This window comes from Pleuronectes platessa, chromosome 7 (assembly GCF_947347685.1).
Source record: "Pleuronectes platessa chromosome 7, fPlePla1.1, whole genome shotgun sequence".
Lineage (NCBI taxonomy): Eukaryota > Metazoa > Chordata > Actinopteri > Pleuronectiformes > Pleuronectidae > Pleuronectes > Pleuronectes platessa.
In genome coordinates this window covers 25,266,182-25,280,054 of record NC_070632.1, presented here as the reverse complement: position 1 = coordinate 25,280,054, position 13,873 = coordinate 25,266,182, and the positions used below count along the sequence as shown (strand labels likewise).

At 39.5% G+C, this 13,873-nt stretch overlaps 2 protein-coding genes across 4 annotated transcripts; both read right to left on the bottom strand.

Moving 5' to 3' along the window:
- Positions 1-2,918: 2,918 nt before the first annotated feature.
- On the bottom strand, positions 2,919-5,432 carry LOC128444967 (uncharacterized). 2 transcript variants are annotated; one of them, XM_053427690.1, is made up of 4 exons: positions 5,120-5,431; positions 4,776-5,016; positions 3,925-4,062; positions 2,919-3,425 (listed from the first exon to the last, which is right to left on the bottom strand). In XM_053427690.1, the coding sequence occupies exons 1-4, from the start codon at positions 5,386-5,388 to the stop codon at positions 3,156-3,158; spliced, it is 918 nt and encodes a 305-aa protein (XP_053283665.1). In that variant the 5' UTR covers positions 5,389-5,431; the 3' UTR covers positions 2,919-3,155. The 2 variants fall into 2 exon arrangements, with proteins under 2 accessions (XP_053283665.1, XP_053283666.1); XM_053427691.1 differs by lacking the exon at positions 3,925-4,062 and having other exon boundaries at positions 5,120-5,432.
- Positions 3,078-12,431, bottom strand: LOC128444966 (uncharacterized). Of its 2 annotated transcripts, XR_008339226.1 has the most exons (5): positions 12,126-12,431; positions 11,780-12,020; positions 11,309-11,446; positions 10,604-10,962; positions 3,078-3,089 (listed from the first exon to the last, which is right to left on the bottom strand). XR_008339226.1 is itself a non-coding variant. In XM_053427689.1 (4 exons), exons 1-4 carry the CDS (start codon positions 12,392-12,394, stop codon positions 10,693-10,695), a joined length of 918 nt encoding a protein of 305 aa, XP_053283664.1. In that variant the 5' UTR covers positions 12,395-12,431; the 3' UTR covers positions 10,438-10,692. The 2 variants fall into 2 exon arrangements, 1 of the variants encoding a protein (XP_053283664.1); XM_053427689.1 differs by lacking the exon at positions 3,078-3,089 and having other exon boundaries at positions 10,438-10,962.
- Positions 12,432-13,873: the final 1,442 nt, after the last annotated feature.

Here is a 13,873-nt window from a genome sequence, read left to right as displayed (position 1 = left end):
AGAGGATGGTGAAGACAGCGGAGCGTATCATCGGCTGCCATCTCCCTTCCGTGCAAGGCATCTACAGCACAAGATGCCTGAGAAAAACCCGGAAGATCATCAAGGACCACAGCCACCCAGGCTGTGGACTTCTCACACTGCTACCGTCTGGTAGACGTTACCGGAGCATCCGAGCACGGACTACCAGACTCAAAAACAGCTTTTCCCCCAGGCCGTAAGGTTTTTGAATCAGCAACACTGACACTCTGAACAGTTACCATGTACATTCAGCTCCACCACCCATACAAATACACTTACTACACATATATTCATATTATTTAATTTAATATTCCCCACTCCTTCACCCTGTAAACTGCTGCTTCATTTTGCTATGTTATATGTTATATGTTATATGTTATATTTTAAATGTTATATGTTATATGTTATATGTTATATGGTATGTTATTTCTTTTTTATTTTGTAGGGGAGAGCGGGGTAATGTGGGACATCGGGTGATGTGAAACACCCCCTGTATCTAGGCAACGGAACACATTTGTGGTCATGTGACCATTATGTTTTCAAGCCCCTCCCATTCCCCCCTTGCCATGAAGGAGAAGTTGGTGCTGGTGCTGTGGAAAGTATGTTTTTTCACAAAAATGTGTTTTTTTTTGCATGTAAAAGTAAATTTTCTTGCTTTGAACTTAATCAACTTTTGTGTCAAAACAAATTGAATCAGGTAGAAAAACTTATATCATACATGTTGGTGAACTTCCAACATATAAAACCATGTGATTGATGCTAGCTGAAGATTAGCCTGAATTGATAAGAGATGTTGTTTTTCTAAAATTGTGGCTTCGGGGTAGAGTGGGACAAATGCTCTGGGGTAAAGTGGGACAGTGTCTCACTTTACCCTACCATGAAGCACAAGTTAAGTTTAGTCTTAAACATATTTTAGTGTTATATTACATTATATATGTTTTATTTTTAATGTCATAAACATTTTAGAAAAGCCATCATGCCAAGAAACTATACACCAGGAAGACAACCTGGGGCCAATCACCCCTCGCAGAGATGGAGAGTGTAGCCGCTGAGGTCATGCAAGGAAAGAAGTCCTTAAGAAAAGCTGGAAGGGATAGAAATATTGACAAGACAACCCTCAAAAGATTCATAAAGAAAAAAGAGAAAGGGAAAGTAAAATCAGTAGCCTGGGGTGCAGTAGCTGAAGTAAAGAGAATATTCACAGATGAGATGGAGGAGGAGCTTGCCAAACACTTGAAACAACTAGCTGACCAGTTCCATGGCCTTGCTCCAGTTAAGTGTTGTGAACTGGCATTTGAATACGCAGAGAAAAACAATATCCCTGTCCCTGCCAATTGGACAGAGAAACAATGTGCAGGTAAGCTAGGGTGTGCAAGAGATCACATGAATCATAATAATCATAAATGTGCTTAATTGACCAATCCCCATGATTCTGTTACTAGTCCGATATTAGTGGTTGTCAATCTAGCTGTCAGGATTTTAACTATTACAACATGTGTTGTTATGGTAGTTTTAAAGTGGAAAAAGTAAGTGTCCCGCTTTACCCCGTAGCTGGGGTAACGTGGGACACAAGACCACTTTTTTTAAAACAATCATATTTTCACTGCCCTTTGTCCTGAAGACATTCTAATCATTTCCATTTCTAGAAAACACCCTGAATTAATGGGAAATGTGTACATTTTACTGATATATCATTTTAGCTCGCCTAGAGGGGAGCAAATGTAAAAAACGGACGGACACAGCAGATAAGACATAGATGATGATCTCATGTCTTTCATGTCTTTCATGTCTTCTTTTTTTATATCATCTCTCATGTAACGCCTCTTTGTATAAGTTCTGGCTTATGTGAACCTGCAGCCAGTTGTGTTGTGGTGATTCCACTTTGAGCACCCGTGCTTGTAAACTCTGCAGAGCTTATTATTCTAAAGACTCAAAAGCAACTCCGGTCTGAGAATTTCATTATTTCAAATCTCAAGATGAATTTCCATCACAGACAGATTCTGACGTGGTCCCACATGATGATTCGCTCTGGGCGAAAAACCTGGAGATGCTTGTTGCTGGACAGATGTCACATTGCCGTTGCAGAGTGCTCCCAGAGCCTCCAGTGCAATGCTTCTATCAACCATGTTTACAGTGAGCTCTCTTCCTTCAGAAGTAATGAGCTAATATTTATATGCAAACACTTTTCCATACACACAGGTCAGGATTTGGGTGTGGCAAAGTTGAAAAGTTTACAACCTTTTTTTCTTCCCAGATACAGGAACAGCCTGATGAAATGTTCCAGAGAAATGGGGACAGACACACACGTGTTCATAAACATATTATGAGGACAGTGGATTAGTCATCTGCTTTAAACATTAAATAAAATGGGACTCAAACTTTTCACTGTTCAACTACATGTGCATATGTATCATGTAATAAATTAAAAAGCTAAGTATTATCAATAATGTCATATCAGATCCGTCTGGGATATAACTATATATTATATATTATTCATGCATAAGACAAAATTGAAAATGAAAAAAATTGAGCTACTATACCACAAACTTTTGGCTGGCAATAGAATGTTGATAGTAATTGGAATATAAATATACTATAAGAGGTCACTATGTTTTTAATGACAATTAGTAATAGTTAAAGGTTCTGATATGTTCTCTCTTGCTTCACACTTGTCTGGAAGCTTTACAATCTCCTGCTGCGTTCTTCATATGTGAAAGGGAAAACTTTGGAGAAACTCTGGACTCCATTCTTCAGACAATTTCTGGAGTTCATGTCTGAAACCTGCTTGTGGAGCCTGTAGACAATCTTTATGGCGTGGAGAGACATCGATTGGAGAGAAAAATTCATTTAAAACTTGATCTTATGCATCATAGCTTTTTTTTTAAAGGAGACAGAGCAGGTAGATTGCAGGTTGTTTATTCCATCCGTCTATAAAGCACACATATAGATGAGATATTATTTTTCCATTTTCATCTTGATATGTAAATCACATTCGACAGCATCGGAGTACTTTGTTCGTTTTACAATAAAAAGACAGGAATTGTTTCAAAGCTCCACAACTGGCCAGATGTGTGTGAGTGTGTTTGTGTGTGTGTGTGTATCTCTGTGTGTGAGAGAGAGAGAGAGATCTTCCTCTGTCAGACCTCTTTCAGCAGAAGGCCATAAGGACGGATGGCCCTCTCTACCATCTCCTGCTCTTCATCTTCTGATGTTCCCTTTGGGATGGGGACCAGCCAGTAGAGGTCATTAACGTACTTCTTTCTGTACTTAGGGTTGATTCGATTCTGCAGAACCACTTTGTACGTCTTGCCATTCTTGCTGGAGGTGAACGTTTTGGCGTAGCGGTTCGCCTCACTTATGTCCGGTGTGGAGTAAATCCCCCTGCCATAGGCCTGCCCTGGTCCTGGCTGTTAAATATAAGTGTGAATTAGAATTTATTAACTTTGATGGAATTTGTTAAAAAACATTTATAATAATAACTTTGCGACAACAGTGATTGTCATTGAAATACAGTGTGTTATTGTCTTAGCAATGTTGACAGTAGTCAAATCGTGGTCTTTTTTTTCTTGCTCTCTGGCCTTCAATGTTTTTGTTATGGGCTGCATTTAGTTTTTAGCTTTCAAATTAAAATGTTTACTCTTAAATCAGAGAGAGGGATGTTGAAATTAATTGTAAAACTCAAAAAGCAGTGTGTATGTCTTTTAAACTTAATTTGCTCTCAGCATGAATTTAAATTTGTCTCCTATTAAACTGAGTTGAGGCAGAAATATCAGAACTGTTTTGATTTACTGGACATTTAAATAAAAATGTTCATATGCTGAAATGTAAAGATTCAGTTACTGGGATAAATAATGTGAATGTGATTCTACAGCATTCACACTGATACCAATGGATATGTAATCAAACCTTGTAGTGATCTCCAATGATGCCGTTGGCACCTGTCTTTGATGTCCCGTGGTAAGACACAGGCCACTCCCCGGGGCTCGACTGGGTGCTACGGTACCTGGTTCCCAGCCAGGTAGTCCCAGGATACTTCTCCAGCACCTGTGACAAAGTGTTGATATCACATGCTTTGGATGGTTTCTGATGAATCAGAGAGGTGTGTTGCCTCTGTGTCTCTCTGTTTGCTTTATGTTTTTGTGAGCAGGATTACATAAAAAGTGAAGGACAGATCTGCACCAAACTTGCTGGAGGATTAGGACATTGGGCCAGAGAACAAGAAATTCAATCACTTCCTTAAAGGAGACAGTTTGGTAGTTTTGGTTTCCACCCATCACTTTTCTCTTCCCCATTTCTCTCCCCTCACACCAACCCCCACGAGACTGGTTCTGCTTGAGGTTTCTCTTTCAGTTAAAGAGGGAGATTTATCTCTAGACACTTGCCAAATGAACTGTTGGGTTTTTCTAGAATTTTTAAGGTCTCCTTACAATGTGAAGTGCCTGGAGATAATGTTATGTTTAATTTGATTTGCAGCCATACAAATCAAATTGAATTGAATAAAATAAATAAATAAATAAAATAAGCTCTGCAGCAGGCATCCAGAGATTAGCAGGTGAACGTTGCAGAGGCTTTTAGCAGCTGAAGAGTTATAAAGATTTCTTCTCTCCAATAGATTCGATATATTATAGATTATTTCTATGTATTGTTGCTTTTTAGCAGCAGGGATGTTTAAATGTTATTTGATGTAGAGCAGTTTCACAAAAAGACTGGAAGGAGGTTCTGAAATTACAAGTCAACTCTAACAAAGACACACCCACCTTGAGTCCAAATCGGTACCAACCACATGGACGCTCGTACTTCTCTCCACCTCTCCAATAGGTCTCAGTCTCAGTCAGGTTTTTGAAATCATAGTCATACTCTGGGGCAAAGAATTCGTCCTCATCCATAATGAGATTCTTCTGGATATCAACAACCGGTTCGTCCAGTGCAGGAGAGGCAGCTCTACCCCTGGGTTCCAGGATGGACTTGATGCAGTCGAAGCAGGATCTTGACACTTGGCTGTAGGGTGAAGGAAAGAGCTGTACATCAGAAAAATGCATTCACTAACTTCACAGAACAAAATCTAATCTCATGATTTATGGTAAGAAATGCGAGTAATTACGAGTGTTCATCTCCATCAATGACAGTCGGGATGAGAAGCTTGATGGACAGATTCTGCCGGGGTCCCGCTTGATGATTCGCTCTGGGCGAAAAAGCTTGTGATGCTTGTTGCTGGACAGACGTCACGTTGCCGTTGCAGAGTGCTCCCAGAGCCTCCAGTGCAATGCTTCTATCAACCATGTTTACAGTGAGCTCTCGTCCTAAAGAAGTAATGAAGGATCTTTTCTGGAATGAAACTGAGGGTTCAGAGCTCCTGTCCTCTGGCTGCATGGAATGAGGAAACCCAGTGATCTGTACGAGGACCTAGAGCTCATATTTATATGCAAACACTTTGTGATACACACAGGCCAGGATTGGGGTGTGGCAAAGATAAAAAACTTCGAAATAAAATTCTTCACAGTAACAGGAACAATGTGATGAAATCTTCCAGAGAAATGGGAATAGACACACACGTATTCATACACATATTATGAGGGCAGTGGATTAGTCATCTACTTTAAATAAAATGGGACTGACACTTTTCACTGTTGGGCTACATGTGCATATTTATCATGTAATAAATACATGTAGAACATAAAAAGCTAAGTATCATCAACAATGTCATTTCAGATCCGTCTGGGATTTAACATTCATGCATTAGATGAAACTTAAAATTTTCAAAAAAAGTGAGATTTTATTTTTGCTACATTTTTAATTGACAAACTCTATCACAAACTGTTGGCTGGCAATAGCATGTTGATAGTAACTGGAATAGAAATATACAATAAGAGGTCACCTTGTTTTAAATGACAGGTAGTAATAGTTAAAGGTTCTGGTATTTTCTCTCTTGCTTCATACTTGTCTGGAAGCACAGACACTTACTGTGAGTTGATTTCTCCAAGGAAGAATCTTTGTCTTTATTCTCTTTTAAGATACAAGCCCTCACGCCAACATCAACCAACAACACAGTGTTCTGCAGATGATTAAAAAGACCACAAATGTATTTGTCTTGCCAAGTGTTCTTATATCTCAAAACAAAATGAAATGGGAAATTTGGTGCTGCTTGATTGGATTTAAGGGAACTGTTGGGCCTTGGTGGACGACTGTGCCGTACTAAGTGCCATTGTAGTTCTGAAGTGAAAGCGACTTGTAGTCTTTTTAAACGGACGGTTTCAGTTAGGTTATGATAGGGGCTCAGAAACTGTCAATTATCAGGTTTCAATGTGGTGGACAGAACAGAGACAGTAACATCACTATACAGTAGTGACAATAATAACATTTATTCAAACATTAATAAGAGCGCAGAGACAGAGACGATGAAAAGTACAGTCAGGTGCAGAAAAACTTCAGCATCCTCTGAATATTTTCATAATTTAAAGCATAATACTCAGAATTCAGTAAAGATTTCACTGATTCAAAACTCTGTCATTGTCTTAACTGGATCATCATCAGAGTATCTGGAGACAGAAACCTGATGAGTCCAGTTTACTGCAGAGGCCAGCAGGTCCACGTGTTCAGGAGGATGTTGACCAGAAGGAGAGGTTGATGAGCATTGTTTTCCTTCTTGTCTTCTGGACTCCACCTGATGAGCGGAGAGCTCAGGTCGATCAGCTGCTTTAACTAAACAACACATCTTTAGTTGAGCTTATTGAAAATACATCTTAACATTTACTTGTTAATCATGATTTTTTACTTCATCTCCTCTAAATAAAACAGAATAAAATCTGATCTCATGATTTATGGTAAGAAAAGCTCCACTAATTACGAGTGTTCATCTCCATCAATGACAGTCGGGATGAGAAGCTGGATGGACAGATTCTGCCGTGGTCCCACTTGAAGGTTCCTTCTGGAAAAACCAGCTGGTGATGCTTGTTGCTGGACAGACGTCACGTTTCCAGTGCAGAGTGCTCCCAGAGCCTCCAGTGCAATGCTTCTATCAACCATGTTTACAGTGAGCTCTCGTCGTACAGAAGTAATGAAGGATCTTTTCTGGAAGGAAACTGAGGGTCATGAACTCCTGCATAGAATAAGGAAACCCAGTGATCTGTACGAGGACCTAGAGCTCATATTTATATGCAACACTTTGTGATACACACAGGTCAGGATTTGGGTGTGTCAAAGTTGAAAAGTTTCGAAAATGTTTTTCTTCACAGTAACAGGAACAATGTGATGAAATCTTCCAGAGAAATGGGGAAAGACACACACGTGTTCATACAAATATTATGAGGACAGTGGATTAGTCATTTGCTTTAAGCCAGGGGTCTTCAACGTTTTTCAGGCCAAGGCCCCCGAAACTGGTGGAGAGATGGAGCAGGGACCCCCTACTATATATATTGTATAAAATTGTGTTTTATATTAAACTGTGCCATATTTAAACATAGCTACCCTGTTATTGTGCATTCAATACTAAGCTATTCAATTATTACACGGTACAGGTACAGGGTACAGAGTGGCCATGCCACTGCCATTTATAAATATACATCTTGCATATATCACTGAGCTATTAAAGTAATTCACAGATTCATGTTTTTATTTTAAACATACATGTAGAAGAGACAGTGAATCCTCAAGCCATCTGTGGATGGCACACATACTCCCACATTAGTGAGATGTCTGACCCTGATGGGTAGCACACAACTTATCTAATCTTGGACGGATGGAGGTTGTCAGGCAGAGGGTCATATCAGCCTCTTAATATGTTGGATGCATGTTAATCTGTATTTAAAGACATTTAAATTTGTGGGAAAAAATTGGTTGGAAAATAAATAAAAAATATAAAAAATTGTTTCATCAACCAAACATTTCGCGACCCCCCTGCAGTACCTCCACTGACCCCCTAGGGGTCGTGGACCCCCTGTTGAAGACCTCTGCTTTAAGCATTGAATAAAATGGGACTCAAACTATTCACTGTTGGGCTACATGTGCATATTTATCGTGTAGGAAATACATGTAGTACATAAAAAGCTAAGTATTATCAATAATTTTATATCAGATCCGTCTGGGATTTAACACTAATTCATTAGATGAAACTTAAAATTTTCAAAAAAAGTGAGATTTTATTTTTGCTACATTTTTAAATGACAAACTTTATCACAAACTCTTGGCTGGCAATAGCATGTTGATAGTAATTGGAATATAAATATACAATAAGGTCACCACTACACAATGTGACGTGTTCATCCCTTATTTACTCCAAAAACATAAGCACTGTGGTCTGGCAGCCAGAGATCCCTTCACTTGCCACCCCCAATAAAAACACATTTGTTGTTGTGTTACAAATTTGAAGCAACATCAGCCCCAATCAATTCATTCACTAATGTATTGAAGTAACTTGAAGGATTATCACGAGAACAGAGAGCCAACACCTGAGATGAGATCAAGTCTGATAAGGCTACAGACTAGAAAGAGACAAACATGACACATTGAGAAGTCTCACTGACAGACCTCAAACGTCATCGGGATCAAAAGCTGGAACAAGACGAGGCCACAAAATGTGGACACCAAAATGCTGTGACCAACAAGATCGAATCCTCTAATGAGTTTACAAACTGCAACAAGACGAAAAGCGGCACCTGTTACATTCTGGTCTCTGGTTGGTGGTCATAATGTTAATTTACATGTTGTCATGTATGTTTGTTCTATGATGAGTTCACTCATGTGAAACCACTGGGACTTGAACTTGACCTTATCTCCTGCAAATTTACACTACTTGGTCTCTGCTTTATGTCAAACAGAAGAAACTACTGAGCTTTCAGTTTTTAAATAGGCAGTGTTTCTGTTGAAAAATATGTCTTCACATTGTCTTCATAGGCAGTATTTCCACAGCTCACTATATATGCAAGAGCTCATTGTCACGGTCAAGCAGAGCTGTGAAGACACAGATGGGTTCCAGCTGGCCAAGGTGACGGTTGTCCTAGCAACCAAGGTCATAGCACAGACCCATACAGATATCATGGAGAGAGTGTCTGGTCTAGGTTATGTCCCATGTTAGGATGCAGGTTACTCTCCTGCCTTTGAGTCTGTGGTGGTGCAGAAGCCTCGCTCTCCCAGCCAAGCGGTATTTATCCTGCACCTGGGATCAAATAACAAATTAATTATATAAGGAAGCCATTTCTGTTTGTTTTTTTACTTGGGTAAATCTAAGATAACCTTGAAGGTTCAAGCTGCAGTTGTCCCAAATGGGCTCCATTTCTGAAACTATCACCTACACTGATATCGGCCGCAAAGACGTCAGAGGTTTTGAAGACTTGCAGACTGATTTGATTGGCTAATTCTTTGATGTGTCTGTACTCTGGGGAAGAGGGCACAAGGTTCAATGTGGGGTTTATATGTCAATGTGTAAAGAACAGCCCACTCAGGATCAGGTTACACAGGCATACCAATGTTTTAGACTGCAGCTTTAAGTAGTTTCACTTTCATTTCTGAGAAAAATACTCTCTGCCATGAAATTGCATCAGGGTCTTCACTCCTGGCTGTCACCATTATCATCTGAACACAAGTACAAGTGGAATCATTTGATTTGTCCACCAAAACACAGTCTTTATCTGCAAGATTATGAAAAACAATTCTCAACTGGGAGTTTTTTTTCCAAAACTCAAAGATGAAAAACTGTTAATTAAATGTTTTTTTGTCTTAAGCTAAAATGGAAACCTTATTCTTACAATTAAAATGTCTTACACAAATATAAGGTTCTTTATTGTTTAATTTTCTTTTCACCCAAAGATATTTTCAATAGAAAAGCAGGAACAATAGAGCTTTTTGCAGACATGCACTGTACTCAAGGTAAACTGACATTCTCCAGAGGGGCTGTGTGGAAGTATGCAACTGTCCAAGTGAGAGTTTCTCCTGCCAGGCCCTGAGTAAAAACTCAGGCTAATGATGATGTTTCTGATACGTGTCAGATGTATAACTGAAAAAAATAAACAAAACAAAAAGAATATATCTGAGGATGAAAAAGCAGTGGCATACACTTAGAAGACACAATTGAAAGGGTTAACAGAGCTTTTGGGGGTGAGGGCCAATGATTTGTGGTAAACAAAAACACATGATCTCCTCAGCAGAAGTATGTTCTAACCCTTACTTGAGTGATCCCAAGTTTTCAGTGTTGTCGTGAACACGTCTTGAGAATCTCCTGTTGCGTTCTTCATATGTGAAATGGAAAACTTTGGAGAAACTCTGGACCCTATTCTCCAGACAATTTCTGGAGTTCATGTCAGAAACCTTCTTGTGATGCCTGTAAACTACTGTTATGGAGTGGAGGGACATCGATTTGAGAGACAAATTCATTTAAAACTTGATCTTATGCATCAAAGCTTTTTTTTTTAAAGGAGACAGAGCAGGTAGAATGCAGGTTGTTTATTCCATCCGTCTATACAGCACACATACAGATGAGATATTATTTTTCGATATTCATCTTGATATGTAAATCACATTTGACAGCATCGGAGTACTTTGTTCGTATTACAATAAAAAGACAGGAATTGTTCAAAGCTCCACAACTGGCCAGATGTGTGTGTGTGTGTGTGTGTGTGTGTGTGTGTATGTATACTGTATATATCTGTGTGTGAGAGAGAGAGAGAGAGAGATCTTCCTCTATCAGACCTCTTTCAGCAGAAGGCCATAAGGACGGATGGCCCTCTCTACCATCTCCTGCTCTTCATCTTCTGATGTTCCCTTTGGGATGGGGACCAGCCAGTAGAGGTCATTAACGTACTTCTTTCTGTACTCAGGGTTGATTCGATTCTGCAGAAACACTTTGTACGACTTGCCATTCTTGATGGAGGTGAACGTTTTGGCGTAGCGGTTCGCCTCATTTATGTCCGGTGTGGAGTAAATCCCCCTGCCATAGACCTGCCCTGGTCCTGGCTGTTAAATAGAAGTATGAATTAGAATTTATTAACATTCATGGAATTTGTACAATAACATTTATAACAAACATTTTAACAATTACAACAATGATTATATTACAGTACTATTATTGAAATAAAGTGTGTTATTGTCTGAGCAATGGTGACAGTAATCACATCCTGGTCTTTTTCTACTTGCTCTCTGGCCTTCAATGTTTTTGAAGCTTTCAAATTATATTTGTTACTCTTAAATAAAAATGGTAAAGAAGAGAGGAGATATTTTTACATTTTGTGGTTTAAAAAAATTATAATGTGAATGTGATTCTACAGCATTCACACTGATAACAATGGAAATGTAATCAAACCTGGTAGTGATCTCCGATGATGCCTTCGGCACCTGTCTTTGATGTCCCGTGGTAAGACACAGGCCACTCCCCGGGGCTCGACTGGGTGCTACGGTACGTGGTTCCCAGCCAGGTATTTCCACAATACTTGTCCAGCACCTGTGACAAAGTGTTGACATCACATGCTTTGGATGGTTTCTGATGAAGCCGATATGTTTGTTGCCTCTTGGCATGCTTTGTGTTTTTGTGAGCAGGATTACATAAAATGTGAAGGACAGATTTGCACCAACTTGTTGGAGGATTGGGACATTGGGCCAGAGAAGAACAAATTCAATCCCATTCCTTAAAGGAGACAGTTTGGGAGATTTGGTTTCCACCCATCAATTTTCTCTTCCCCATTCCAATAAATGGTATTTTATGAAGAGCAGTTTCACAAAAAAATTGGAAAGACGTTCTGAAATTACAAGTCAACTCTAACAAAGACACACCAACCTTGAGTCCAAATCGGTACCAACCACATGGACGCTCGTACTTCTCTCCACCTCTCCAATAGGTCTCAGTCTCAGTCAGGTTTTTGAAATCATAGTCATACTCTGGGGCAAAGAATTCTTCTTCATCCATAATGAGATTCTTCTGGATATCAACAACCGGTTCGTCCAGTTCGGGAAAGTCAGATCCACCACTGCCGTCCAGGATGGACTTGATGCTGTAGAAGCTGGATCTTGACACTTGGCTGTAGTGTGAAGGAAAGAGCTGTACATTAGAAAAATGCATTCACTAATTTCAAGGAATAAAATCTGATCTCATGATTTATAGTAAGAAAAGCTCCACTAATTACGAGTGTTCATCTCCATCAATAACAGTCGGGATGAGAAGCTTGATGGACAGATTCTGCCGTGGTCCCACTTGAAGGTTCTTTTTGGAAAAACCAGCTGGTGATGCTTGTTGCTGGACAGACGTCACGTTGCCGTTGCAGAGTGCTCCCAGAGCCTCCAGTGCAATGCTTCTATCAACCATGTTTACAGTGAGCTCTCGTCCTAAAGAAGTAATGAAGGATCTTTTCTGGAATGAAACTGAGGGTTCAGAGCTCCTGTCCTCTGGCTGCATGGAATAAGGAAACCCAGTGATCTGTACGAGGACCTAGAGCTCATATTTATATGCAAACACTTTGCGATAGACACAGGTCAGGATTTGGGTGTGGCAAAGATAAAAAAGATTACAACCTGTTTTTCTTAACAGTAACAGGAACAGTCTGATGAAATCTTCCAGAGAAATGGGGGCAGACACACACGTGTTCAATTACATATTAAGAGGAGAGTGGATTAGTCATCTGCTTTAAGCATTAAATAAAATGGGACTCATGCTTTAACTGTTGGGCTACATGTGCATATTTATCATGTAATAAATACATGTAGTACATAAAAAGCTAAGTATCATCAACAATGTCATTTCAGATTCGACTTGGATTTAACATTCATGCATTAGATGAAATTTTATATTTTCAAAAAAAAGTGCGATAGAATTTTTGCTACATTTTTAAATGACAAACTATATCACAAACTGTTCGTTGGCAATAGCATGTTGATAGTAACTGGAATAGAAATGTAGAATAAGAGGTCACCTTGTTTTTAATGAGAGGTAGTAATAGTTGAAGGTTCTGGTATTTTCTCTCTTGCTTCATACTTGTCTGGAAGCACAGACACTTACTGTGAGTTGATTTCTCCAAGGAAGAATCTTTGTCTTTATTCTCTTATAAGATACAAGCCCACACACCAACATTAACCAACAACACAGTGTTTCTTGAGACAGAAAACTGATGAGTCCAGTTTACTGCAGAGGCCAGCAGGTCCACGTGTACAGGAGGATGTTGACCAGAAGGAGAGGTTGATGAGCATTGTTTTCCTTCTTGTCTTCTGGACTCCACCTGATGAGCGGAGAGCTCAGGTCGATCAGCTGCTTTAACTAAACAACACATCTTTAGTTGAGCTTTTTGAAAACACATCTTAACATTTACTTTTTAATCATGATTTTTTACTTCATCTCCTCTAAATAAAACAATAAAATCTGATCTCATGATTTATGGTAAGAAAAGCTCCACTAATTACAAGTGTTCATCTCCATCAATGACAGTCGGGATGAGAAGCTTGATGGACAGATTCTGCCGTGGTCCCACTTGAAGGTTCCTTCTGGACAAACCAGCTGGTGATGCTTGTTGCTGGACGGACGTCACGTTGCCAGTGCAGAGTGCTCCCAGAGCCTCCAGTGCAATGCTTCTATCAACCATGTTTACAGTGAGCTCTCGTCCTACAGAAGTAATGAAGGATCTTTTCTGGAAGGAAACTGAGGGTTCGGAGCTCCTGTCCTCAGGCTGCGTATAATAAGGAAACCCAGTGATCTGTAATAGGACCTAGAGCTCATATTTGTATGCAAACACTTTGTGATACACACAGGTCAGGATTTAGGTGTGGCAAAAATAAAAAGTTTACAACCTGTTTTCTTATCATAGTAACAGGAACAGTGTGATGAAATGTTCCAGAGAAATGGGGACAGACACACACAATGCCATACACATATTATGAGGACAAT

Excerpts from the sequence above, each read along its gene's own strand:
- LOC128444967 (XM_053427690.1), bottom strand. The coding sequence starts at position 5,388 with ATGCAGCCAGAGGACAGGAGCTCTGAACCCTCAGTTTCATTCCAGAAA. Across the intron at positions 5,017-5,119 it reads ATTGATGGAGATGAACACTC|CCAAGTGTCAAGATCCTGCT; the intron begins GTAATTACTCGC and ends TTCACCCTACAG. Across the intron at positions 3,426-3,924 it reads TCATTGGAGATCACTACAAG|CCAGGACCAGGGCAGGCCTA; the intron begins GTTTGATTACAT and ends TATATTTAACAG.
- LOC128444966 (XM_053427689.1), bottom strand. The coding sequence starts at position 12,394 with ATGCAGCCAGAGGACAGGAGCTCTGAACCCTCAGTTTCATTCCAGAAA. Across the intron at positions 11,447-11,779 it reads GGTACCGATTTGGACTCAAG|GTGCTGGACAAGTATTGTGG; the intron begins GTTGGTGTGTCT and ends ACTTTGTCACAG. Across the intron at positions 10,963-11,308 it reads TCATCGGAGATCACTACCAG|CCAGGACCAGGGCAGGTCTA; the intron begins GTTTGATTACAT and ends TCTATTTAACAG.